Below are 27,894 nucleotides of genomic sequence, written 5' to 3'. Positions count from 1 at the left end.
AGAGTTTTTGTGACTTATATAGTGATGGCCGATTTCAAAACAAAGCTTTGAACTGCTATGAATCAGTGAATCATACACGCATGCATTAAAGGGTTAGTTCACTCAGAAATGTAAACTCTCTCATTAATTCCTCCTGTGGTTGGCCAGCCGTCAGACCTCCGCTCATCCTCACACACAGATGAAGATATTAGTGTTGAAATCCGATGGCTCAGAAAGGCCTTCATTGACACCAATGTCATTTCCTCTCTCAAGACCCATAAAGGCACTAAAGACGTCGTTACAAAGCCCATCTCACTACAGCGGATCTACAATCATTGATGAAGAGGCCAGAATAGAGTTAGTGCGCAAAAAACACTAAATAACGACTTATATAGTGATGGCCGATTTCAGAACAAAGATTCAAACCGTTATGAGTCAGTGAATCGATTCATGATTCAGATCGCCAAAGTCACGTGATTCATGAATCGATTCACTGATTCATAACGGTTCGAACGATCAAGTATGATGACATAAAATAAAACGTGGTGCTTTTCTAAGCGGATTAAAAAGGAGAACTATAATGTATGGCGGAATAGCACTTCTGGGAGCACTTCGACTCGGCGCAGTAAAAAGTCCCTCCCCCTACTGACAGAAAATGATTTTTCAGCCGGGACTTTTTACTGCGCCAAGTCGAAGTACTTAGAAATCCGCTTAGAAAATTTTTAATCCGCTTAGAAAAGCTCCACGTTTTATTTGATGTCACCATACTTGATCGTTCAGCTATTGGTGTAACTGTATTTAAACAGGGAAAACGTGGAGGAGTTTGGTGGCTTCTAACTTGATCTCTGTTCGGTACCATAGTGAATGAACTGGGCTTAGTGGGCTAAGCTAAATGCTATCAGATCGTCACCGCGCGTCAGAGAGATTAAGAGCACACACTGAGACGAGAGAGGTGTGTGTCAACTCGGCTTAGTTAAGGGAATAACATTAATATGAAAAAGCGGAGAAGTAACCCTTTAAAATAGCACATGTTCAAGTTCAAGTTCAATTTTATTTATATAGCACATTTCCCACAGCCCCCAGGCTGACCAAAGTGCTTTACAGAAGGTCAAGAATAGCATACATACATACAAATAAAACCAGAACAGAGTAAAAAATAAAAAGCACAACTTTTAAAAGTCAAACACATCAGGGTAATCAGTACGCTAAAGAAAATAGAAAAGTTTTTAACAGTGACTTAAAAATAGACAGGGTAGGGGCCAGCCTGATCTCTAATGGCAGGGTATTCCGGAGTCGTGGCTCTGCTACCGCAAATGCACACTCACCTCTACGCTTCAGTCTAGCGCGTGGAACGACCAGCAAAGCATGATCACAAGAACGGAGTCTTCTGGAAGGAGTATAGGAGTGAAGGAGTTCTGATAGATAGACAGGCGCCTTGTTATGAAGGGATTTATAGACGAAGAGGAGAATTTTAAAATCTATTCTCTGACAAATCGGCAGCCAATGAAGTGATCTAAGAATAGGAGTGACATGTTCATATTTACGACGCTTTAAGAGAAATCTGGCAGCAGCATTTTGGACAAGCTGAAGTCGTGCAATTTGAGATTTAGATATACCGCAATATAACCGTGCACATAGGGCACTTTAAGAAGCATCTGTTATAATCTTGACTGACCAATCATGTCGTTCAGGTTTTCGTCTGCTCCACCCTCCTCCTCCCCATTGGCCGACTCGTCCAGCTGACAGCGCTGGTCATCCATACGGCTGCTCTGAAACTTACTCAACAGGTCAAAGAAACAATCTTCATCTGACGGGTCGCGGCCCAGCTTCTGCAAAAAAAACACACCACATCATCATCACCATTAAAACAGCCAATGATACTCAATCAGACCAATGAGGACGATCGCATCAGTGTGCAACAAATCACAGATAATCAAACTATTGTTATTTTATATTCATCATCGCTCATACAACCTTTGAAACAGAACGAGCCTAAATCACATTTTAGTACAAGCCAAATGCAGCATATGGATATCAAAAGAAGAAGAAAACAAAACATCAGCACATATGGACCCCAGAGGAAAATAAATACACTAAATTGCCAAAACATGAGCTTTAATGCCATCCCATTGTTAATCCGTAGGGTTTAATATGGAGTCGGCACACCCTCTCTAACAGCTCCAGCTCTTCTGGGAAGGCTTTCCTCAAGGTTTAGGAGTGTGTTTATGGGGATTTTTGCCCATTCTTCTAGAAGCTCATTTGTGAGGTCAGGCACTGATGTTGGACGAGAAGGCCTGGCTCTCAGTCTCCGCTCTAATTCATCCCAAAGCTGTTCTATCGGGTTGAGCTCAGGACTCTGTGCAGGCCAGTCCAGTTCCTCCACACCAAACTCCTCATCCATGTCTTTATGGAGCGACGCTTTGTGCACTGGAGCGCAGTCATGCTGGGACAGGAAGGGGCCGTCCCCAAACTGATCCCACAAAGTTGGGAGCATGAAATTGTCCAAAATGTCTCCGTCAAGCATTAAGAGTTCCTTTCAGGGGGACTAAGAGGCCAATCCCTGAAAAACAACCCCACCCCATAATCCCCCCTCCACCAAACATTACACTTGGCACAATGCATTCAGGCAAGTCCCGTTCTCCTGGCGACGGCCAAACCCAGACTCGTCCATGGGATTGTCAGACTGAAGCGTGATTGGTCGCTCAGAGAACACATCTCACTGCTCTAGAGTCCAGTGGCGGCCGCTTTACTCCACTGCATCTCACGCTTTGCATTGCTCTTGGTGATGTAAGGCTTGGATGAGCTGCTCGGCCATGGAAACCCATTCCATGAAGCTCTCTCCGCTGTTCTTGAGCTCATCTGAAGGCCACAGGAGTCTGGAGGTCTGGAGCTGTTGACTCTGCAGAAAGTTGGAGACTTCTGCGCACTGTGACCCTCAGCATGCGCTGACCCCGCTCTGGGATTTAACACTTCGTGGATGAGTTGCTGTTGTTCCCAATGGCTTCCACTTTGTTATAATCCCACTAACAGTTGAGCGTGGAATATTTAGTAGTGAGGAAATGTCAGGAATGGCCTTATTGCACAGGTGTCAGCCTATCACGGCCCCACGCTTGAGTTCACTGAGCTCCTGAGAGCGACCCATTCTTTCACTAATGTGTGTAGAAGCGTCTGCAGGCCGAGAGCTGGAGTTATACACCTGTGGCCATGAAGAGACTGAACACCTGAACTCAGGGATCTGGAGGGGCGGCCCAATACTTTTGGCAATATAGTGTGTATAAAAAAAAAAGTCACATTACAGTAATGAAAATTTAGCTTGTGACATTATGTTTGTTTTACATGTTTTGTGAGATACTATATTTGTAGAATATTGTGACAATGGCGCCATTATGAGGAAGTAGTGTGTCCCAAAGCTTGCCTACTGGTTTGCTACACACTTAAAAGTATCTACTTTTGTTTCCTTCACAAAGACATAAGTATAAGTAGGCGAACTGGGACGTAGCAGTGTGCTGCTGTTATCTACCCTGACATTAGAGAACGCTCATGTGAGCTTTTATCTCAGTCTCGACCACTATGTGTATCACAGTGACCTTTCTCACTCTCTCTCACACACACACACACACACACACACACACACACACACACACACACACACACACACACGCAGCAGGAATCTGCACATGGTACAGAAACCAAACAACTCATAATGCCCACAAATGGTGGTTCACTGATACTGATCAGAATGCTTTACCTTTCGACACACATCATGTTATTTTATGTTAAGTTGTTTCTCATTTCAGTGATCGGGATCCATTAGAGGACAGACGGTCAAGAACAGTGTAAAACGAACCCAGCCCTGCTCAACAACACCAGCCGTATATATCAAATCTGTCCTAGAGCAGAGCTAAGTTAATATAATATACTATAATAGCTGTTCGATATTTAGACTAGAAACAAGACAAAAATACTAAGCAAGAAAAGCCTTTTTTGCAGTGAGTCTCCACATTAACAGCATTCATAGACTTTCAATCCCCTATAATGAGAAAGATCAACACTCACACCCAAACTCAAGTGTCCCGACAGCGCAACGCAACATAAAGCCAATACTTCATTAATCCACAGCTAGATCCTCTCTTTCTGTCCATGGGAAAACAACTCATTAGTTTGGCTGTGATTATGGGTTGCTCGGGGGGAGGAGGCGGATTCAGGATCGTTAACTATTACACACTCTCAGATAACTGAACACACACAGATGCATACAAATATAGTCAAACACAAAGTCATGCACAGTAAAGTCTCACATTATTCGGCATCGTCGCTCATCCTGCTGTCCATCATATCCCTCAGTGTCCGCTCTGTCCTACACCTTTCTCTTTACTGCGCGCGAGTGTGTGTGTGTGTTTACTTCAATAATTCACTTAGACTGAGGGCGAGATACAGAGCGAGAGAGAGGGAGAGCGAATGGATCGTGAAAGGTCTTTGTCCAAATCACATCATCACTGTTTCCATAGAAACCCCTGACCCCAGTGTTATGGCCTTTGGTCAAGCGAATAAACCCTAAAACGCTTGTGTGTGTGTGTTTGTGTGTGTGGGGGCATTTTTTTGTGACATATGAGGACACAAATGTGTATAATGCCATGGGTATGACACAGGTATTACAGGAGAGGGTGAAATATGAGGACATTACCCATGGCCCCACTTTTCAAAAGGCTTATAAATCACACAGGAGGAGTTTTTATGAGAAAGTAAAAATGCAGAATGTTTCCTGTGATGGGTAGGTTTAGGGGCAGTGTGTGTGTGTGTGTGTGTGTGTGTGTGTGTGTGTGTGTGTGTGTGTGTGTGTGTGTGTGATGGGTAGGTTTAGGGGCAGTGTGTGTGTGTGTGTGTGTGTGTGTGTGTGTGTGTGTGTGTGTGTGGTAGGTTTAGGGGCAGTGTGTGTGTGTGTGTGTGTGTGTGTGTGTGATGGGTAGGTTTAGGGGCAGTGTGTGTGTGTGTGTGTGTGTGTGTGTGTGTGTGTGTGTGTGTGTGTGTGTGTGTGTGTGTGTGTGTGTGTGTGTGTGTGTGTGGGTAGGTTTAGGGGCAGTGTAAGGGGATAGAAATTACGGTTTGTACAGTATAAAAACCATTACGCCTATGGAATGTCCCCACATTTCACAAAAACAAATGTGTGTGTGTCGCAGGTCAAGGACTGTGTTCCATTTTTGCATATCACCCAAATTGTAAATGTGTTAAGGGACTAAAAACTAATTGCATAATATATGAGCCACCTGTAATTAGGATCAAACCAAATGGTTGAATTAATTAGATAAAACGATCTTAATAGTAGTCTAAATCTGTCGTCTGACACAGTATATGACATTTTAATCAACACCGCAAATGCTACTACAATGTATAAATACTCTTTTGTTCTTCGCATTACAGCACCGAATAATATTACAAAATAATGTCTCAGTGCAATATGCTGTAACTCATAGCAGTGCTCAGTGCAGGAAATAATGCACACGGCCATATTTTCATATATGATTCGTCCCCTGGGAAAGTCCCACACACACACACACACACACGCATTACAGCAGCTCAGATGGTGTGTATTGATCAGCAGAGGAACACAACTGAAGCCTTTAGTGAAGCACTTTAACACAGATTGGATTAAAGCCTGTAGAGAGACACGTCTGACCGCTTGCTCTGCTCTGACCGTCAGCAAAAAACACATTCGTCTCGATAAAACACTGATAGACAAGAGACTCTAAGAACACCTCAGCAGCGAGAGAGAGAGAGAGAGAGAGAGAGAGAGAGAGAGAGAGAGAGAGAGAGAGAGAGAGAGAGAGAGACCGACAGACAGACAGACAGACAGACAGACAGACAGACAGACAGACAGACAGACAGACAGACAGACAGATAGATAGATAGATAGATAGATAGATAGATAGATAGATAGATAGATAGATAGATAGATAGATAGATAGATAGATAGATAGATAGATAGATAGATAGACAACAGACAACGGATGGATGGATGGATGGATGGATGGATGGATGGATGGATGGATGGATGGATGGATGGATGGATGGATGGATGGATGGATGGATGGATGGATGGAATGATGGATGGATGGAATGATGGATGGATGGATGGATGGATGGATGGATGGATGGATGGATGGATGGATGGATGGATGGATGGATGGATGGATGGATGGATGGACAGACAGATAGACAGATAGAGAGACAGACAGACGGACGGACGGATGGATGAGACAGAGGGATAATCACTCACTGCAGGTGTGACATGAACAGTGATGTCATCAGTGTCCACAGGTGAGTCCAGCCACTGTCTCTCATCGGACGACTGGCTGTCTGCGTAACCTTTGCCCCTGCTGCTCCTCGCCCTCCTCGAACCGTCCTCCGGCTCAGGAGCGGCTCCATTCTGCAGCACACGAGCACACACAGTTACAGCAAAACAACACACACTGCACCGCGGCAAAACAACACACACTGCACCGTGGCAAAACAACACACACTGCACCGTGGCAAAACAACACACTCTGCTTCTGCATGTGCACACACAGTTACGGCAAAACAACACACACTGCACCGCTGACCAGGATTCTGCCGAGCAGGACACTCATCATTTCGATGACGATTCTAGGCTCAGGGTTTATTTGACACAGACAGGCGTTTAGTTCAAAGGATTTTGACTCAAGTGCACGTCCTGCATGGCAAAGTCTCGGCCAGCCAATCAGAGGTCGAGCATGTGACCTTATCAGAGCTGTATTTCCAGAGGTCCACACTCTCCAAGCTGTTCTTCTTGCTGAACTTGGGTCTGGCTCCTGTTGGAGAGAACAGGTACAAGTTTATTAGAAATCTTGAAATATCAATTTATAGAACACAGACATACTTCAGCTCACTGGGAGACGAACAACAAAGAGATTACTGGTGTATATATTTATAGACTGAAAGCTAACATATCACAACCTGATGAACACTACAAATCCCCCTTAAATAAAATCATTTGAAGTATGGAGGAGACCGGGGCAAGTTGTCACATAAATAAAACAGATAAATGTTGTGGAAGATGGCTCTTTTTTAGTACGTTTCAAACTAAAGCATGGGCGTCAGAAGCAAATAAAAAGTGGGTGGGTCCTCTCTCAGAATTTTTGTTAGATTGTTAGATGCCATATTTACATTCAATTCAAATATACAGCTGTTTACTAAATGATTGATTGGGCCAGACAAAATTACGTAAATCAGCGAGTTATTAACCGTGGCTATAGTGTAGGGGTATGAGACGAATATCATCAAGTTTTGTCGCAAATCGATCAGAGGTTCAAATCCGCCTTTTGCCACACTCGCTCTACTCCCTTTTCCCATCACATATCAGATCAGAAAGGTATTTATTTTCAACAAAAATAGAGAAAATATTAGAAAAGTGGAAGTAAAGCATCTATGTGTTTAATAATGTGTTTCTGAATTAGAGACGATAAAAGTGAGTGGGTCCAATATCATTGGTCGTAAAAAGTGGGTGGGTCTCGTCGGGTCTCGAAGAATTCTTTTAAAATCAATGTCAGTTACTCATTGCAAAAAGACCAGTGTGACAACTTGCCCCGTCGTAGCTTATACTGTGTAAAAGGTGATGTTTACCCAGCACTTTAAACTCCGAGTCAGAGGGAGAGAGATCGCCCTCCTTCAACCCAAGAGCCTCCATCAGCTCTTCCACATTCATCCTGGCCGTCAGCTCTCCGTTTCTGTCCCCGATCTGAGAGCAAGCAAAAGCAAATGTCTGAGTTAAACGTGAGGAGATTACGATCTGCTGCTGGACATCGGAGTTTGGCTTCACCTCTCTGGAGATGTCCAAATGTTTCCGGGCGTAGTGCAGGGCCTGGCGGTGGTTTCCCAAAGACACGTAAGCATTACCCAGACTCCAACAGGCCCGGCCCTCCCCGACCCTACCAGAGACAGACAGCATGTTATTTCTCAAGCCAGCTTTCTTTCCACTGCACAAGGAAAACGGCGACCGATGTACCGGAAGTTTTTGTTTTCTGGCGAGCCACCCAGGAGGTACATCCTTCGGAATCAGATCTGATTTGAGCTTTGGATGTGTTTAAATTAGCGTCTACATTGACTGGATATGATGCATTTCAATCAAAACCATGTGTTTTCCTGTTTGAATGTCGATTATTTCCTCATATTCTCAATTGTTGCGGCTCCTCTCTTCCCAGTCTGTCAGTAACGCTGTTTAGTTTCTGTCTCTATGAAGCCCCGCCTTTTGAAAAGCACACTGTGCTCTGATTGATCGACTGGAGCGGTGTGTTGTGATTGGTCAAGTGCTTCCAGTGTTTGGGAAATGTCCCGACCCTTACCACACACACTACTAACTAACTCAACCAGGCTCTGACCCTTTGTTCTGCATATTTCTTGAGTATGAAGCGCCTTTTGCAATTCAGACACCCATATCAAATAAACAGTCCGAGTATAAATTGTTACAATCACGACAATGTTTCACGAAAACAAAAACTGCTTTCAAGCTTCATCCCTCAGTTAAAATTAAATGATATAAAAAACCACCAGTAGGTGGCAGTAAATCGTTGTCTTAACAAGTGAGTCATTGACTCATTCAGTCAAACAATTCGTTAAGTTGATTCATTCAGGGATTCATTCACACACACACACACTCAAACAGACAGACAGACACACACACACACACTCAGACACAAACACACACTATCTCTCTCACACACACTCTCACACACACCTGTCGTTGAGCTCTTGAGCGATGAGCAGGTGTTTGAGGTGATAGTCGATGGCGCGCTCATATTCCTGCAGGAGTGTGTGTGTGTTTCCCAGACTGTAGCACGCTTGAGCTTCCATCACCTGATCCTTCAGCTGCCGAGAGAGCTGCAGAGTTTTCCTGAGGGACAGAAAGAAAGAAAACCAGGATTGTTCCTGATATTCTGATCTCTAGGTTTGGATTGGGTTCAGTGTAAGGATATAAAACGTTTGGGGTTGTGAGAGTCTCTTCTGCTCATATATCTGATCATAACTCCAGTAAAGCAGTGAAATATTACTCCAGTGTAAGTCATCTGTTCTCTATGTGAATATATATATATACTCTCACATGGGGATTTATGATCAACACACATTTATGATTATTATCTGTGCTGATATTTTGTGGAAACTGATATGTTTCATCTTTCCAGATTCTTTGGTGGATAGAAAGTTCTAAAGAACAGCATTTATTTCAAATATAATCTTTTAGTAATATTATAAATGACTTTACTGTATGTGTGTGTGACCGAGCGTGTGGGTCTGTCTGTCTGTTTGTGTGTGTGAGTGAGTGAGTGAGTGAGTGAGTGAGTGAGTGAGTGAGTGAGTGTGTGTAAAAGTGTGTGTGTGTGTGTGTGTGTGTGTGTGTGTGTGTGTGTGTGTGTGTGTGTGTGTGTGTGTGAGAGAGTGTATGTATGTGTCTGTGTGTGTGAGTGAAATTGTGTGTGTGTGTGTGTGTGTGTGTGTGTGTGTGTGTGTGTGTGTGTGTGTGTGTGTGTGTGTGTGTGTGTGTGTGTGTGTGTGTGTGTGTGTGTGTGTGTGTGTGTGTGTGTGTGTGTGTGTGAGAGAGTGTATGTGTGTGTCTGTGTGTGTGAGTGAAATTGTGTGTGTGTGTGTGTGTGTGTGTGTGTGTGTGTGTGTCTGCATGTATGTGTCTGTGTGCGTGTGTATATGTATAAGTGTGTGTGTGCCTGTCTGTGTGCGTGTATGTGTTTGTGTGTGTAAGAGTGTCTGTGTGTGTGTTTAGAGAAGTAAGAGCGCACCCGCTCAAGCTTTTTAAATGTTTTAGCGTAAAACGTCTTCAGTGAGGGAAGCACAGAGCACTGAGGCTGCTGATGGCTCTACTCTGCAAAAGATGCTTTTCTTACTCAATATTTTTGTCTCGTTTCTAGTCAATAAATTCTTAAAACAAGAAGTATTTACTAGACAAGCAAAAGTAGTTGTCTTGTTTTGTGGAAAAATAACTCAAAATGAAGAGAGTTTTTGCTTAAAATAAGATAAATAATCTGCCAATGGGGTGAGAAAAATAATCTTAATTCAAACCGAAAACAAGATTATTTTTCTCACCCCATTGGCAGATTATTGATCTTATTTTAAGCAAAAACTCTCTTCATTTAGAGTTATTTTTCCCATAACAAGACAATAATTTGTACTTGTCTAGTAAAAGTTTCTTAAATGTAAGATTTTTTTGATATTTAAAAACAAGACAAAAATACTTACTAAGACAAGCATTTTTTGCAGTGTGTATCAAGGCTCGTCTGATAATATGGAGACGTATGTAAACCACATCTGATGCTGTTTGCTTCCTCAGTGTTTTCCTCTGGCTTATAGCATGATGTGAAAATCTCAGTAGATGCTCTTTAATCTTCTCCTGTCCTCAAGGTGTGTGTACAGCAGCGTTTCTGTCTCTTTCATTTCAGTAACAACCGTGTGTATCCTGTAGATGGCGCTGTGAGCCACGATTACCTGTAATACTCTGTTGCCGGATTAAACTGGCCCAGAAAAATGAGAGCGTTGCCTAGGTTACTGTACGCTCTCCGCTCGGCTGCCTTGTCTCCAAATTCCTTTGCAATGGAAAGACGCTGGAAAACAACAAGGAGCGATTGTGTGTTACTTTGAAATGCAAATCCCTGTGAGATTCCTAATGCAGACTAAATCTAATCCAGTTTTTTTACCTCTCTGTGGAACTTAATGGCCTCAACAAAATTCCCCAGCAGGTAATGAGTGTTCCCGAGATTCCCAAAAGCTCTTCCCTGGGCGGCTCGATCTCCCAACTCCTTCACCAGAGACAGATTCATCCTGAAGAAACCTAAACTCATCAGTGCTATTATTATGAACAACAACACCTCTCTAAAAGTGCTTAACTGTGTTACATGTGCTTCACTTGTATATTAGAGTAAAATTACTCTAGTAAATACTATAGTGTTTTGAATCATACTATAGTAAATATACTACAGTAAATTAACAAAGTGTAGTTTGTTTTAAGATTCTTCAGTGGATAGAAAGTTCTAAAGAACAGCATTAATTTCAAATATAATCTTTTTGGAGCATTATAAATGACTTTAATGTCACTTTTGATCAATTTATTATATAATTGTTAATCCTTTAATTCAGCAAAGACGCGTTTTGTGTTTGTGTGTGTGTGTGAGAGAGAGAGAGAGTGTGTGAATGAGAGATCACGCGCGTGTGTGTGTGTGTGTGTTTGTGTGTGTGTGAGAGAGAGAGTGTGTGTGTGAGTGAAAGAGCGCGCGCGCTTGTGTGTGTGTGTGTGTGTGTGTGTGTGTGTGTGTGTGTGTGTGTGTGTATGAGATACAGTGTGTGTGAGAGAAAGTGTGTCTGAGTTTTTGAGTGTGAGTGTGTGTGTGTGTGTGTGTGTGTGTGTGTGTGTGTGTGTGTGTGTGTGTGTGTGTGTGTGTGTGTGAGCGCACGTGTGTGTCTGTATCTGTTTGAGTGCGTGTGTGAGTGTGTATCTGTGTGTGTGTGTGTGTGTGTGTGTGTGTGTGTGTGTGTGTGTGTGTGTGTGTGTGTGTGTGTGTGTGTATTTTTGAGTAAATTACTCTAGTAAATATTATAGTGTTTTTGAACCATATACTACAGTAAATTAACAAAGTGTAGTAAATACTATAAAATATACAATTTACTGTAGTATATTTACTATAGTATGGTTCAAAACACGAGTGATTTTACTTTAATTTTACTATAATATGCTATAGTAGTTTTTTTTCATGTGGGAATCTTTAAAAAAAATGACTTATAATATAATATTGATGAAATCAAGGCCACTCAAGTGCACTTAAAGAGACACTGCACCTTGTAAGAATGTCAAAGCTTAACTTTAAAGGGCATTATAACTCATCTTTTAATAATGTTTTATTACTTATTTTGATATGTTGACTAATAAACTAGAGCACTTGATCATAACTTAGTGTTTTTCACGATTACATATAGAGGTAATGTATTTTAAATCCACTACAATCCTAATGCATATATTTACATCGATCAGGCATAACATTATGACCACATTCCTAATATTGTCTTGGCTGAACTGTCAAGGCATCGACTCCACTAAGAGATGTGTTGTGGTGTCTGGCTCCAAGATGTTAGCAGCAGATCCTTTAAGTCCTGGGGCATGGATCGGACTTGTTTGTTCAGCACATTAATGTTAATTTCAAAGATGAAAAAGTGAGACAACATTGTGTCCAGATGTAGTTTTAGTATTGAGGTCAAAGTTATCTGGCCTCGAGTTCGCTAACAGTGTGTGACGGTCACGAAGACGGCTCGGCAGATTTGAAGTGTTTCTCCCTACTGGAGCAACTTTCTTTTTGCATGTCCTTTAGACAGGGTGACCATCCTCGATTAGGTTTCAATCAGAGCCAAAATATGACCACACATCAGATTTGGTCCTTTTAGAACAGGCTTAAACATCTCCAGAGCGCTGTCACTGCCATTTCAATGATAATGCTAATCATCAGTACATTTTATCCTAGTTTATCGTAAAACAGGTAATCATCCCATCCCTAGATCCAGCATTAACTTCTGGAGCAGTTTGAGCTCCAGTAGCTCGTCTGTTTGATCGGACCCCACGGGCCAGCCTTCGCTCCCCACGGTCATCAATGAGCCTTGGCCGCCCATGACCCTGTGGCCGGTTCTCCACTGGTCCTTCCTTGGAGCACTTTTGATAGATACTGACCACTGCAGACCGGGAACAGCCCACAAGAGCTGCAGTTTTGGAGATGCTCTGACCCAGTCGTCTAGCCGTCACAATCTGGCCAAACTTGCTCAAATCCTTACGCTTGCCCATTTCTCCTGCTTCACACACATCAACTCTGAGGACTAAATGTTCACTTGCTGCCTAATATATCCCACCCACTAACAGGAGCCGTGATGAAGAGATCATCAGTGTTATTCACTTCACTGGTCATAATGTTATGCCTGAGTGGTGTATGCAATTTGAATGCAAAAAAAACCAAAACAAATATGCATCAAATGAAGTTCAATTCAAACCCATGGACGTTTTACATAAACCCAATTAATTTAGGCTTAAATATTTTTAAAGATTTCCCTGTTCTGCATGTTTTCCAAGTGAATGAGGGAGGATTTTCTCATCCGTCTGATGCCTCTGGTCTTTCTGTGACTCATTTATGTGCCCTTTAAACTTCTGGATTTGCTAAATGTCGCTGTTAAAGGGTTAGTTCACCCAGAAATGTAAACTGTGTCATTAATTCCTCCTGTGGTTGGCCAGCCGTCAGACCTCCGCTCATCTTCACACACAGATGAAGATATTAGTGTTGAAATCCGATGGCTCAGAAAGGCCTTCATTGACACCAATGTCATTTCCTCTCTCAAGACCCATAAAGGCACTAAAGACGTCGTTACAAAGCCCATCTCACTACAGCGGCTCGACAATCATTGATGAAGAGGCCAGAATAGTTTTTGTGCGCAAAAAACACTAAATAACGACTTATATAGTGATGGGCCGATTCCAAAACAAAGCTTTGAACCGTTATGAGTCAGTGAATCGATTCATGATTCGGATCACCAAAGTCACGCGATTTCAGCAGTTTGACTCACGAATGATGAATCGATTCACTGATTCATAACAGTTCAAAGCTTTGTTTTGGAATTGGCCATCACTATATAAGTCACAAAAACTCTTCTCATGTCTTCATAAATGATTGTAGATCCGCTGTAGTGAGATGGGCTTTGTAACGACGTCTTTAGTGCCTTTATGGGTCTTGAGAGAGGAAATGACATTGGTGTCAATGAAGGCCTTTCTGAGCCATCGGATTTCAACACTAGTATCTTCATCTGTGTGTGAAGACGAACGGAGGTCTGACGGCTGTCCAATCACAGGAGGAATTAATGACAGAGTTTACATTTTTGGGTGAACTAACCCTTTAATGATGAACCAGTCGGGCAAACAGGTCTCAGGGATTTGGGTTCAATAATGCTCCGGCAAACTTCAGCAAACTTTACTCACTCGTAGAAGGCCGTGGCTCGCTGCAGCGTGTCTCTGACGTCGGACGGAAGGTCTCCGGGATCTTGAGCACAGCCCCAAAGTTGCTGCTTCCCTTTGGCGTGAAAAACGTTCCCAATGTTATACAGAGCCCTGGCCTCCCCAACCTGCCACAACATTTATTTATTTAGTTTTTTGGTCAACAAGCAAAATTCCAGTTGCAATCATTTTACACAAGATAGCATATGTCATATAGGTGCATACATACAATTCAGTATATGCATGCACACATACATAACCATAAAAAAAAATAGTTTTGCGGATGCGTTTTCATGAAATCGAATGTAAAGAGTTTTATCTCTAAACACAGATTAGCTTATAGCGCTTGTCTATGGGGCACAGGGTAAGTCAAATTACACCACTAGTTAATACCACTAACAAGGCTCAACATAGCCTCACACTAACACGGCAGCATAATGAGGGTCCCTACATGCTAACCGCAGCATTGAGAACTTTATAAGAGTACAAACAGTTTAATAAGAAGATACTTTATAAAGACAGAACATTACGCGATCACAGACGGCAGCCATCTTGGAGAACAGTCTCGAGTAGTCGAGCGACGAACACTGACACTATTCTGTCAGAAACCAATCGTTTCGTGTCTTAAAGGTGCACTACGCAGTATCTTTGCAGTAAAATATCTAAAAACCACTAGGCAGGTGTTATATCTTTTGTTCAGTTGAGTACCTACAATACCGGGACGTTTCAGCATAGCGTCTGAGCGAGTCGCCTGTCAATTGCGTCATATCTGCGTTAGCCTCGGTTTCGGGTTTTATTTGGCAGGAGCGCTTTACTCTTAGAGTGTGAACAAGTGAAAGCATGGAGTAACGACATAACAGAATTTTCAACACACTTAACTGTATCTAATATGATAAACAGAGCTGCATTGCCTCATAATCGTAACCGGAAGAGCGGAAAAGCGAATGTGTCCCGTCCCGTCCCGATAAAAGTCCCGGTGCTCGCAAGGCGTGTTTGTGTAACAATCGCTCCAGCAGCCGTGCTCAGCTCCACAACACTTGGTCCTGCTCACTACAGTAACGTTAATAACTAATCGCTCCAGCGGCCGTGCTCAGCTCCACAACACTTGGTCCTGCTCACTACAGTAACGTTAATAACCAATCGCTCCAGCGGCCGTGCTCAGCTCCACAACACTCGGTCCTGCTCACTACAGTAACGTTAATAACCAATCGCTCCAGCGGCCGTGCTCAGCTCCTCAACACTCGCTCCTGCTCTGCTTCACTACAGTAACGTTAATAACCAATCGCTCCAGCGGACATGCTCAGCTCCTCAACACTCGGTCCTGCTCTGCTTCACTACAGTAACGTTAATAACCAATCGCTCCAGCGGCCGTGCTCAGCTCCTCAACACTCGCTCCTGCTCTGCTTCACTACAGTAACGTTAATAACCAATCGCTCCAGCGGCCGTGCTCAGCTCCTCAACACTCGCTCCTGCTCTGCTTCACTACAGTAACGTTAATAACCAATCGATCCAGCGGCCGTGCTCAGCTCCTCAACACTCGCTCCTGCTCTGCTTCACTACAGTAACGTTAATAACCAATCGCTCCAGCAGCCGTGCTCAGCTCCTCAACACTCGGTCCTGCTCTGCTTCACTACAGTAACGTTAATAACCAATCGCTCCAGCAGCCGTGCTCAGCTCCTCAACACTCGGTCCTGCTCTGCTTCACTACAGTAACGTTAATAACCAATCGCTCCAGCAGCCGTGCTCAGCTCCACAACACTCGCTCCTGCTCTGCTTCACTACATTAACGTTAATAACCAATCGCTCCAGCAGCCGTGCTCAGCTCCTCAACACTCGGTCCTGCTCTGCTTCACTACAGTAACGTTAATAACCAATCGCTCCAGCGGCCGTGCTCAGCTCCTCAACACTCGGTCCTGCTCTGCTTCACTACAGTAACGTTAATAACCAATCGCTCCAGCTGCCGTGCTCAGCTTCACAACACTCGGTCCTGCTCTGCTTCACTACAGTAACGTTAATAACCAATCGCTCCAGCGGCCGTGCTCAGCTCCTCAACACTCGCTCCTGCTCTGCTTCACTACAGTAACGTTAATAACCAATCGCTCCAGCGGCCGTGCTCAGCTCCTCAACACTCGCTCCTGCTCTGCTTCACTACAGTAACGTTAATAACCAATCGCTCCAGCGGCCGTGCTCAGCTCCACAACACTCGCTCCTGCTCTGCTTCACTACAGTAACGTTAATAACCAATCGCTCCAGCGGCTGTGCTCAGCTCCACAACACTCGGTCCTGCTCTGCTTCACTACAGTAACGTTAATAACCAATCGCTCCAGCAGCCGTGCTCAGCTCCACAACACTCGCTCCTGCTCTGCTTCACTACAGTAACGTTAATAACCAATCGCTATAGCAGCCGTGCTCAGCTCCACAACACTCGGTCCTGCTCACTACAGTAACGTTAATAACCAATCGCTCCAGCGGCCGTGCTCAGCTCCTCAACACTCGCTCCTGCTCTGCTTCACTACAGTAACGTTAATAACCAATCGCTCCAGCGGCCGTGCTCAGCTCCTCAACACTCGCTCCTGCTCTGCTTCACTACAGTAACGTTAATAACCAATCGCTCCAGCGGCCGTGCTCAGCTCCTCAACACTCGGTCCTGCTCTGCTTCACTACAGTAACGTTAATAACCAATCACTCCAGCGGCCGTGCTCAGCTCCTCAACACTCGGTCCTGCTCTGCTTCACTACAGTAACGTTAATAACCAATCGCTCCAGCGGCCGTGCTCAGCTCCTCAACACTCGGTCCTGCTCTGCTTCACTACAGTAACGTTATTAACCAATCGCTCCAGCAGCCGTGCTCAGCTCCTCAACACTCGCTCCTGCTCTGCTTCACTACAGTAACGTTAATAACCAATCGCTCCAGTGGCCGTGCTCAGCTCCTCAACACTCGCTCCTGTTCTGCTTCACTACAGTAACGTTAATAACCAATCGCTCCAGTGGCCGTGCTCAGCTCCTCAACACTCGGTTCTGCTCTGCTTCACTACAGTAACGTTAATAACCAATCGCTCCAGTGGCCGTGCTCAGCTCCTCAACACTCGGTCCTGCTCTGCTTCACTACAGTAACGTTAATAACCAATCGCTCCAGCGGCCGTGCTCAGCTCCTCAACACTCGCTCCTGCTCTGCTTCACTACAGTAACGTTAATAACCAATCGCTCCAGTGGCCGTGCTCAGCTCCTCAACACTCGCTCCTGCTCTGCTTCACTACAGTAACGTTAATAACCAATCGCTCCAGTGGCCGTGCTCAGCTCCTCAACACTCGCTCCTGCTCTGCTTCACTACAGTAACGTTAATAACCAATCGCTCCAGTGGCCGTGCTCAGCTCCTCAACACTCGGTTCTGCTCTGCTTCACTACAGTAACGTTAATAACCAATCGCTCCAGTGGCCGTGCTCAGCTCCTCAACACTCGGTCCTGCTCTGCTTCACTACAGTAACGTTAATAACCAATCGCTCCAGCAGCCGTGCTCAGCTCCTCAACACTCGGTCCTGCTCTGCTTCACTACAGTAACGTTAATAACCAATCGCTCCAGCGGCCGTGCTCATCTCCTCAACACTCGCTCCTGCTCTGCTTCACTACAGTAACGTTAATAACCAATCGCTCCAGCGGCCGTGCTCATCTCCTCAACACTCGCTCCTGCTCTGCTTCACTACAGTAACGTTAATAACCAATCGCTCCAGCGGCCGTGCTCAGCTCCTCAACACTCGGTCCTGCTCTGCTTTACTACAGTAACGTTAATAACCGCATTCATGAACATGATTTCTGCCCGAGTCATATTTTCTACCGGCTGTGAGGTGAAGACCACATGTCCCAAGATGCTGCGCTCACACTTTGCGTCATCAAACTACGCCTTTGTTTAGAATAGGCGCCCTCCAGTGGACGGAAAGTTGCATAGTGCACATTTAAGACATCAATGTGTCTCCACGAGCTGCAGGGTTTAATATGGATTTGTATGTCTGTGTGTTGTCAGTTTTGGTCCAAAGCAAGTACAGTATAAAAATATACACTCACCTAAAGGATTATTAGGAACACCTGTTCAATTTCTCATTAGTGCAATTATCTAATCAACCAATCCCATGCCAGTTCTTCAATGCATTTAGGGGTGTGGTCCTGGTCAAGACAATCTCCTGAACTCCAAACTGAATGTCAGAATGGGAAAGAAAGGTGATTCAGAAAAAAAGAAAGCAATTTTGAGCGTTGCATGATTGTTGGTGCCAGACGGGCCGGTCTGAGTATTTAACAATCTGCTCAGTTACTGGGATTTTCACACACAACCATTTCTAGGGTTTACAAAGGATGGTGTGAAAAGGGAAGAGCATCCAGTATGCAGCAGTCCTGTGGGAGAAAATGCCTTGTTGATGCTCGAGGTCAGAGGAGAATGGGCCGACTGATTCAAGCTGATAGAAGAGCAACTTTGACTGAAATAACCACTCGTTACAACCGAGGTATGCAGCAAAGCATTTGTGAAGCCACAACACACACAACCTTGAGACGGATGGGCTACAACAGCAGAAGACCCCACCGGGTGCCACTCATCTCCACTACAAATAGGGAAGAGGGGCTACAATTTGCTTGAGCTCACCAAAATTGGACAGACTGGAAAAATGTTGCCTGGTCTGATGAGTCTCGATTTCTGTTGAGACATTGAGATGGTAGAGTAAGAATTTGGCGTAAACAGAATGAGAACATGGATCCATCATGCCTTGTTACCACTGTGCAGGCTGGTGGTGGTGGTGTAATGGTGTGGGGGATGTTTTCTTGGCACACTTTAGGCCCCTTAGTGCCAATCGGGCATCGTTTAAATGCCACGGCCTACCTGAGCATTGTTTCTGACCATGTCCATCCCTTTATGACCACCATGTCCCCATCCTCTGATGGCTACTTCCAGCAGGATAATGCACCATGTCACAAAGCTCAAATCATTTCAAATTGGTTTCTTGAACATGACAATGAGTTGACTGTACTAAAATGGCAGCTACAGTCCCCAGATCTCAACCCAATAGAGCATCTTTGGGATGTGGTGGAACGGGAGCTTCGTGCCCTGGATGTGCATCCCACAAATCTCCATCAACTGCAAGATGCTCTCCTATCAATATGGGTCAACATTTCTAAAGAATGCTTTCAGCAGCTTGTTGAATCAATGCCACGTAGAATTAAGGCAGTTCTGGAGGCGAAATGTGTCAAACACAGGATTAGTATGGTGCTCCTAATAATCCTTTAGGTGAGTGTATTTACAGGTTTGTAAACTGGAGCTCACTTTCTCAATCTGTAGTCAGTTTTGTTCAGTTTGGTTTCCTCACCTTGTCTCCTTGTTCTTGAGAAATGTCCAGGTGTCTCTGACAGCACACAGCGGCTTCATCATAGCGGCCCAAAACCTTCAGAGTGTTTCCCAGATTCCCACTGGCCTTCCCTTCTCCGATCCGGTCCCCGATCGTCCTGGATTAAATTGCAACTTTGCATGATTTGCCTGAAACCGAGCTCACATTTAAAGGGGTGATGAATTGAGAAATCAACTTTACCTTAAGCTTAAGGCCCTATATCCTGTAAGTTTCAGAGCTGAACACTTCATTGTTAGTCAAAGAAAAGGTTTTATAGACACCAGGCCCAGAAAACTATCGTGTGCTTCATACTGACGTCATCGAGTGACGAAACACGCCTCTACAGCACGTCTAATTCAGAAGCCCCGCCCACCGACTCATCTAATTCAGTAGCCCCGCCCACCGACTCATCTAATTCAGTAGCCCCGCCCACCGACTCATCAGATCACGCTAGCCAGCAGCAATAAACATGCCGAAGCAGATAGCAAGATATTGTGTAAGAACACAGTCGCTGAATAAGCTTCCTTCGGCTCCTTATATTAGGAATGTGTGATACTTCCAGCTCACGTGTGGAAGACATTATGCGTGTTCGCTTCATTTCACTGCGGAATTGTTTGTAAACAAGTCTCAGGTCGAGTTGGATTTGCAGACAAATTGAGATTAAAACACAATGCTGTGCTTCTATAGTGGATCCGACAGGAATGGTGCAACACACTTATGTGAGTAAAACGTCTTTTATATATGTAATAGTAGTCCCGGGGCTGTGTGTGTGTTTTCCAGACGGGCTACCAAAACATACGCCCATCGGCAGGCCAGTCAATCTCAAATAGTGAAACAATATTCCTTTCTTGATCTGTGTGTGTGTGTGTGTGATGGGTAGGTTTAGGGTGCCGCTTTCAAAACAATCCCTCCCTCATGTGAACTAACAGCTGAGCTCATTAAATATGCAAATCTTATCCAATCCTAGCCGTGGGCGTTTCCTTCAAAGTCTCCAGTGACACGCCCATCAAAACCAGTGAAGAAAATAGACTATTACTTATTAGTTATGATGTTTTTGAATGTAAAAAACACACAAACGTCATTAGTTGACCTCAGACAACAGTATAAAAAAATAAAAGAAGCCAGTTCATGACACCTTTAAAGGTGGATTTGACTGCTATTAAAGATGTTTGTCCTCACCGAGCGAGCGTGAGATCGTGCCGATGGTACTCCAGGGCTTTTCCGTACTCCTTCAGGTAGAAGTATCCGTTGCCTAGCTGGCTGTAGATGGCGCTGAGTGTTTTAAGGTCCTCCGTTCCCACCTGAACTGCAGCTTCGAAGAACGCAGTACCGCCTTTAAAATCTCCCGCTTTACACAGTCTCTCGCCCTCCAGAGCCAACTCCAGACAAGAGGCTTCCATTCTGGAAAACACAAGCCATGCAAAAATAATGAGTGATTAATGAAAGAAATGTCAATATTGTTGAGTTTGGTGAAAAGCTGAACACTGAATTGTGTCATGTTGCACAATAATAGCCAGCAAAAAAAGTTACTAACATTCCCATTAAAGGAAGTGTATGTAAGATTGTGGCCAAAACTGGTACTGCAGTCACTTTCAAATGCCTGTAGAGCGGTGGATCCCCCTCCCCCTCCCCCTGACTCGAGGTTGCCAGATTGGCTGCAGGATCAGCAGAACGTTTGTAGATCTGCAGCTGTGGTAACTAGAGCACATCTGGCAACCCGGAACACTACTGACTTCCTGATTGGTCGATAGGTGGAGGGGGTGGAGCTTCAGGCCAAAACACAACTTTTAAATGACAATATCCTGGCCGGACTAATGTTGTCAGTGATAGAAGTGTTTAAAATTAGCATGATTTCTTAATGTCTAGCGATATATCAGGATTGTTTTATGATTAATTGAAATACATTTCTTACATACAGTTCCTTTAAACAGTTATGAAAACGTTATTTCTGAATGCTTTTTAAATGTTCAAAATGTTGTTGTTTTTTATGTATATCAAGAATGTTTGAACGTTAAGGAGGAACATCCCATATTATCACTTTAACCTGTTCACTGGCCCTCTGGTGGGCCTGTTTGCCACGACATGTTTAAAACGATTATATCCTATATTTATCCTGATCTAATGTTGACAAAACTATATATCATTCGAAAGCTTAAGAACTCAAGATTTATCCTGTGCAAACCATTTTGAAATCGGACCTTGCGTTACCACGGAAACGGTGCTCTAAATTCTTCTGGCAGGCTCCTCCCCTGGTGGGCGTCGTCATGTTTCATATTACAACATTTATTAAACTTCGTTATAATAAAAACCTTTTCTAATCTTGACGAAACATCGTCGGAAAGGTCTGAGTCTCACGGTTCTATATCTGCAAACTGATATTTGGACAAAAGTATATACATTTATATTGCATAAATAAATCTATAAATTTCAATGACACCCGGTGGCTATTTGTGGAACAGTGCCTAAACAATCTCATGGGAACTTACATTTTTGTGATATCAACTTCAAATTTGGAACACAAATTAATTAGACATATGGCTTTGATTTGATAGTAATTTTAGAGTACAAATATTTTATATAAAACATTAAATATCTAGTACAGTACATTTTATTTAGAGTAAATTTAAGTCTTAAAATCTAAATTTAAATCTTGCATTTAAGTTTTTTTTTTTTTTTACTATTTAAGTTTGGATAGTGAATTTTCATGTATATTTTCAGAAAGGGGGGTGACAGTTAACAGGTTAAAAATGTTCAGAGAAGGTTACATTTGAATGTTCTCTCAACATTTAAAACTCTCATGATTATATTTTAACAATGTTTCTTTTTGGATATCATGAAAGTTAGAGCAGGGGTTTTGAAACTGGGGTCCGGGGAAGGCTCTAAGGAGTCCCCAGAAAAAATTCAGATAGTTAAAAGACAAAGCAAAAATGGATAAAGTCTACTGAACAAGCTAACTCTTTCATTTCTAAACATTTCTCACATTGTTTGCCTTAAACGTACCTTTCAGAATTGTATATGTTTGCTTTGTATCTTGCTAGTTAATTTTTCTCACTATAGTCCCCTTTATCTCGCTCACTGGTTTCGTAGAGCAGAATTCTTAATGCCGTATGCAAGCTGCTTACCGGTACATACATTTATTTTTGCAAAAGTTGCTAATTTAACTGAACACCTTCTCAGGTTTATACTTTGCATCCAACTTTAAGTATATCCAATTTAAATTTGGAAACAATGTTGCATTTTTAGGGCTCTATTTTAACGATCTGAAACGCAAGTGTCAAAGCGCGAAGCGCAAGTAACTTTGTGGGCGGGTCTCGGCGCTGTTGCTCTTTTCCCGGCGGGATAAATGGCTCTTGCGCCGGCGCAAATCTAAAATGGGTTGGTCTGAAGTAGCTTCATTATTCATAGGTGTGGTTTGGGCGTAAGATGAATAAACCAATCAGAGCGGCATCCAACATTCCCTTTAAAAGCAGCTGCGCAAGTTCCATTATGGGCTGCTATTATTATGGCATATTTACCAGGCGCACGCCAGGAGCGGTTCACAGCCGAGGAGACTGATGTTCTTGAAGAGCAGTGAAAGACAGAGGAGTTGTGTTGTATGGGGATGGAGAAACCCACCCACAATAGCGTCGGTTAAACAGTTTTTCAGTCGATTTTTTATTTCCTGGTTCTTGACGGACAAACCAGTTTGTCAGATGTCCTTATATACAGATACGTCTCGCCACTATTGGGCAAACAGGTCTGATCCTTAATCACTACAATTGAATAATTTGTAAGCTAGATTTATGCCTATTTTTTCACATCTTCGTGGCACACCACAATGATTTCCGTCATCTCGTGTGTTAATATTTTTTTAGTGTAACAATTTATGATTTGCAAAAATAACTGTTGCATCTGTGTAGATTACATGAGCAAAGTGTATGCGCGTTGTGCACGCTATACATTATGGTCAAGCATGCGCCCTTAAAATAGCATAATGAACAACGCGCCACTGACTTTAGACTAGGTTTTTTCTGCTCAGTGGCGCAGCTGTTTACTGGAACAGCAAAATAGCTCCAGGGATTGTTTGCGCCGGAACACGCCTCCTTTTTTTGTGCTGAACCGCCCAGGGAGCGCAAGTTCATTCTCTAGTTTAGCGACGTGCTTCTGTGGAGGGAAAAGCGCGCTTTGCGCGGGTGCAAAATAGGAATGACACATGCGGCGGTGTACAAAGTCAATTGCGCTGGGTGCAAGATAGGGCCACATATGTCACACTTACTATTTATCTAACAGTTTAAATGTTTTTTCATAAATACAAATATATTGATGGATTTAAGGTGGTCCCCCATTAAGGTGCATCATCTTTGGGGGTCCTTGGTATCGTAAAGTTTGAAAACCCCTGAGTTAGAGTAACACTTCATTCTATCATTTTGAAAATGTGCAAAATGGCCGTGTTTCTGTCTGAGTGAGAAAAGAATTCAATTTGAAAAATGTCATCATTAAAGTAATTTTGTGCCAAAGCTATGATGAATGATCTGAAGCTGTGATCACTGTGTGTGAAAAAAGTCCTGAAAAAGGGAGAAATGTATTGAGAAATGAAAAAAAAAAACTTGATTCTAATATAACAGGCTATTATCCTGTCCCTCACTTAAGATGAATGTGAAAAGGCATTTTAATGATGAAATAGACGTTGATATTTCGCAATGCCACATTTTGATTGGCACATTTCACACACTTGCTAGGACACAAAGGTATAATGCAATCTATTTTTCATGTTTAGAGGCCTTGATTTGCTCATATTTCGATGATTATTTCACTGTATTGTTCTGGTGTGTCAGTTCGGGTTTCAAAACCAAACACAATTAATAACTTTTGCCCGTGGTGTCTCGTCTGTCTGTGGTAAAACCGCTGAAAGAAGCATTTATATCTGGCGGTCTTAAATGAGTCAATTTTCGATTATGTTGGTTTTCCTCTGTTTGATTGGTTCTGTATTCTCACACACTGCAAAAAATGCTTTTCTTACTTAGTATTTTTGATTATAGTATTTAATTACTAGACAAGCAAAAGTAATTGTCTTGTTTTAGGAAAAAATAACTCAAAATGAAGAGAGTTTTTGCTTAAAATAAGATAAATAATCTGCCAATGGGGTGAGAAAAATAATCTTAATTCAAACAGAAAACAAGATTATTTTTCTCACCCCATTGGCAGATTATTTATCTTATTTTAAGCAAAAACTCTCTTCATTTTGAGTTATTTTTCCCAAAACAGGATAATAATGTGGACTTGTCTAGTAAATGTTTCTTAATGTAAGAATTGTTAGATATTTAGACTAGAAACACAACAAAAATACTGAGTAAGAAAAGCATTTTTTCAGTGCACATTGTTAGTTCCAGGATTTGGAGGCAGAGCACATGTTGCATGTATTCAGCTTTGTTTCGGGCAGTCTTGCGTTCTCATAAACATAAAACATATTTCCATCGTGCTCTCTGAGCTTCAGTGGTCTGAAAGCACTGTTTTGACAACAGCTCCCTGGTTTGGCTTCTTCTCTATTAATGTCTGAATCGCTCGTGCTTTTGGTTTGGCTGCTGCAGATTTATTCAGTCCTGCGGTCAGGAAAGAATGTTGGCCCGACTCTAAATGGACCCACATCCACCTCTGCTTTGTTTTAAAATGGGAGACGATTCTTTCCTCTGAAGCAAGAATGATTTTGACATTTTCTGAAATGATATGAGTGGTGGATTCTTGCTGTCTGGCATGGATCAACACGACTCAAGACTAACATGTTATGGACACTTTAAATCAACAGATCTACTGAAAACACTTCATTAAGATCTATTACCGTAACTGATGTTTGTTCACAACTTAAAGGGTTAGTTCACCCAAAAATGAAATTGACATCATTAACTCCTCTCCCTAATGTCGCTCCACACCCATAAGACCTCCGTTCATCTTCACACACAGTTTAAGATATTTTATATTTAGTCCGAGAGCGTATGCAAGTGTATGCACACTATACTGTCCATGTCCAGAAAGGGAATAAAAACATCATCAAAGTAGTCCATATGAGACATCAGTGGGTTAATTAGAGTCTTTCAATGAATTTTTCAATTGAATCTTTATTTGAGGATTGAACACAAACCCGGAAGAGAAGCCAATGCTGAATAAAGTCGTAGTTTTTGTTATTTTTGGACCCAAATGTATTTCGGATGCTTCAAGAGACTCTAATTAACCCACTGATGTCTCATATGGACTACTGTGATGATGTTTTTATTCCCTTTCTGGACATGGACAGTATAGTGTGCATACACTTGCATACGCTCTCGGACTAAATATAAAATATCTTAAAGTGTGTGTGAAGATGAACGGAGGTCTTACGGGTGTGGAACTAGAGCCATTAATGACATAAATTAAATTTTTGGATGAACTAACCCTTTAAGTTCCCTGTTATCTGGGGAAGCGTCCGCCTGTACCTGCATTTTGGTTTGGTGCGAGTCTTCTCCACATAGAGGCTGAGCTCCAGGTTCAGAGGCCTCAATGTGGCTTTGGGTCTGGGGCCACGATGGACCAGACGACACATGGCTATCTGAGCCCCGCTCAGAGGAAACGCTTCAGTCGACATGAGCCCCGATTTACAAAACTCACAGTCAGCTACAAGTCACAATGATGGAGGTTTTTGTGGATTAAAGCTGGACTGACCCGATCCGATTTTTGCCGTGATCAGAGCATCGTCTTTGAAGGTTAATAACCAAGCGGAGACTTCTTCTGTTGGATCCGTTGAAGAACATGAACGCCCGGACTCTCCAAAAGCATCAAAAAGCTTCCCTAAAACTCCCAAATTCAAGCATAAAACTGCTCCGTCTTATCAATATTAGGATTGAAATAATAAATAATCTTTATTTTCTATAGCGCCTTTAAATATACATTTCAAAGCGCTTTACAGAACAGACAAAACATAGTACACAAAATTAAAAATCACAAAAATGAATATGAAAAAGAAGGAAAATGGTATTCAATTCAGACTATGTGAAATTGATAAAAACGTTTAATAAAAAGCTACCCTAAAAAAATAAGTTTTTAGGCTAGATTTAAAAATGCAGAGGGATTGAGCTTGCCTTATCTCAATCGGTAAAGAATTGCATAATTTTGGAGCTGATTAGACAAGACCCATCAGTCTAAGACGAGTTTTTGGAACAACTACAAGGCCAGTTTCAGACAATTAAGATTACGCGATGGAGTATAGAAAATAAAAAGCTCAGACAAATATCGCAATGCCACAAGATTTTAAAAATCAACCCTAAACTTGACCTGGAACCGATGTAAAGACTCCAGAACAGGAGAGAAGCACATCCAGCGTTGGATCCGTTGAAGAACATGAATGCTGAGCTCTCTGAAAGCACCAAAAAGCTTCTCTAAAACTCCCAAATCCAAGTATAAAACTGCTCCTATATCCATTAGGATTGAAGAAGCACATCCAGCATGAACAGGCAGAGACTGCAGACTGACTGAAGCTGGCCTAATTCTCCTGAAGGACACCTAGAGCGCAGGACAGATAATCCTGTTCCTGCTGACCCAAAGAGCTCAAACCTCCACACATGCAGTCACTGCACCAAGACATGCAGAAGGAAATATAGGATCATTAACATCATTTTAAAGGGATAGTTCACTTTGGAATTAAATTTTGATATGTTTTGGCTTACCTCATGGGCATCCGAGATGTAGGAGTATTTGTTTTAATTTTGATCATTTTAGGTCAAACCGTTCTTGTCTGTGCCTCACATAATGCCGGTCTATGGTCACCACCTCAAAGAGCATACACAGAGAAGTCCAAATGAAACAATCCCCCATCGTAAGTACACACTGATGGCCTAAGACACGAAACGAGCGGTGTGTGTGAGAAAACCAACAGTATTTATATCGTTTTTACCTCTTGTACACCACTACGTCCGACTGATCCGAGGGCGCGCGTGCGTTTCCTGTGGTGTACAAGAGGTAAAAAACGATATAAATACTGTTGGTTTTCTCACACACACCGCTCGTTTCGTGTCTTAGGCCATCAGTGTGTACTTACGATGGGGGATTGTTTCATTTGGACTTCTCTGTGTCTGCTCTTTGAGGTGGTGACCATAGACCTGCATTATGTGAGGCACAGACAAGAACTATAACGTCCGTATAAATAAATTTGCATGCCAACTCAGTGATAAACTCGTGCATTCGGATGACAAAAAAAACAGATTCATTAAAGAATAATTAATTTTATGGTTCCGTGTTTTTCTTGGTTGTGTTTATGGGTCTTAATACTTCTTCTTTTTTGTAAACGCTGTATTTTTCTTCTGTCTTTTTTTTTTTACGCCGTATTTTTCTTCTATTCTCCTTTTATTCCACACCGCTGTCTGTGCTTTGAACGGCTCGTTTGCTTCCTGCTTCTATGAAGCCCCTCCCACTGAAAAACGCAATGGTCTTAGATTGGTCAGATGGCCAAATGTAGTTTCCTGTATTTTTATTGGCTGAAGTGCCAAGCACAGGTGAAGGCCACGCCCCT

At 42.8% G+C, this 27,894-nt stretch overlaps 1 protein-coding gene across 2 annotated transcripts in view; it reads right to left on the bottom strand.

Annotated features, from left to right (window-relative positions):
* Positions 1-27,894, bottom strand: part of gpsm1b (G protein signaling modulator 1b) — a 41,436-nt gene that overhangs the window by 2,038 nt on the left and 11,504 nt on the right. The window contains exons 2-12 of one of the 2 annotated variants that reach the window (XM_067437530.1): positions 20,559-20,780; positions 19,362-19,497; positions 14,000-14,142; positions 10,695-10,818; positions 10,486-10,601; positions 8,729-8,884; positions 7,814-7,922; positions 7,618-7,732; positions 6,736-6,806; positions 6,254-6,403; positions 1,655-1,808 (exon numbers count right to left, since the gene is read on the bottom strand). In XM_067437530.1, coding sequence (XP_067293631.1) covers positions 1,655-1,808; positions 6,254-6,403; positions 6,736-6,806; positions 7,618-7,732; positions 7,814-7,922; positions 8,729-8,884; positions 10,486-10,601; positions 10,695-10,818; positions 14,000-14,142; positions 19,362-19,497; positions 20,559-20,780 — 1,496 coding nt within the window. The remainder of the gene's footprint in view (positions 1-1,654; positions 1,809-6,253; positions 6,404-6,735; positions 6,807-7,617; positions 7,733-7,813; positions 7,923-8,728; positions 8,885-10,485; positions 10,602-10,694; positions 10,819-13,999; positions 14,143-19,361; positions 19,498-20,558; positions 20,781-27,894) is intronic. The other variant, XM_067437531.1, reaches the window with a different exon arrangement.

Source organism: Pseudorasbora parva, chromosome 3 (genome assembly GCF_024679245.1).
Source record: "Pseudorasbora parva isolate DD20220531a chromosome 3, ASM2467924v1, whole genome shotgun sequence".
In the NCBI taxonomy this organism is placed as follows: domain Eukaryota; kingdom Metazoa; phylum Chordata; class Actinopteri; order Cypriniformes; family Gobionidae; genus Pseudorasbora; species Pseudorasbora parva.
This window is presented reverse-complemented; position numbering and strand designations above follow the sequence as displayed.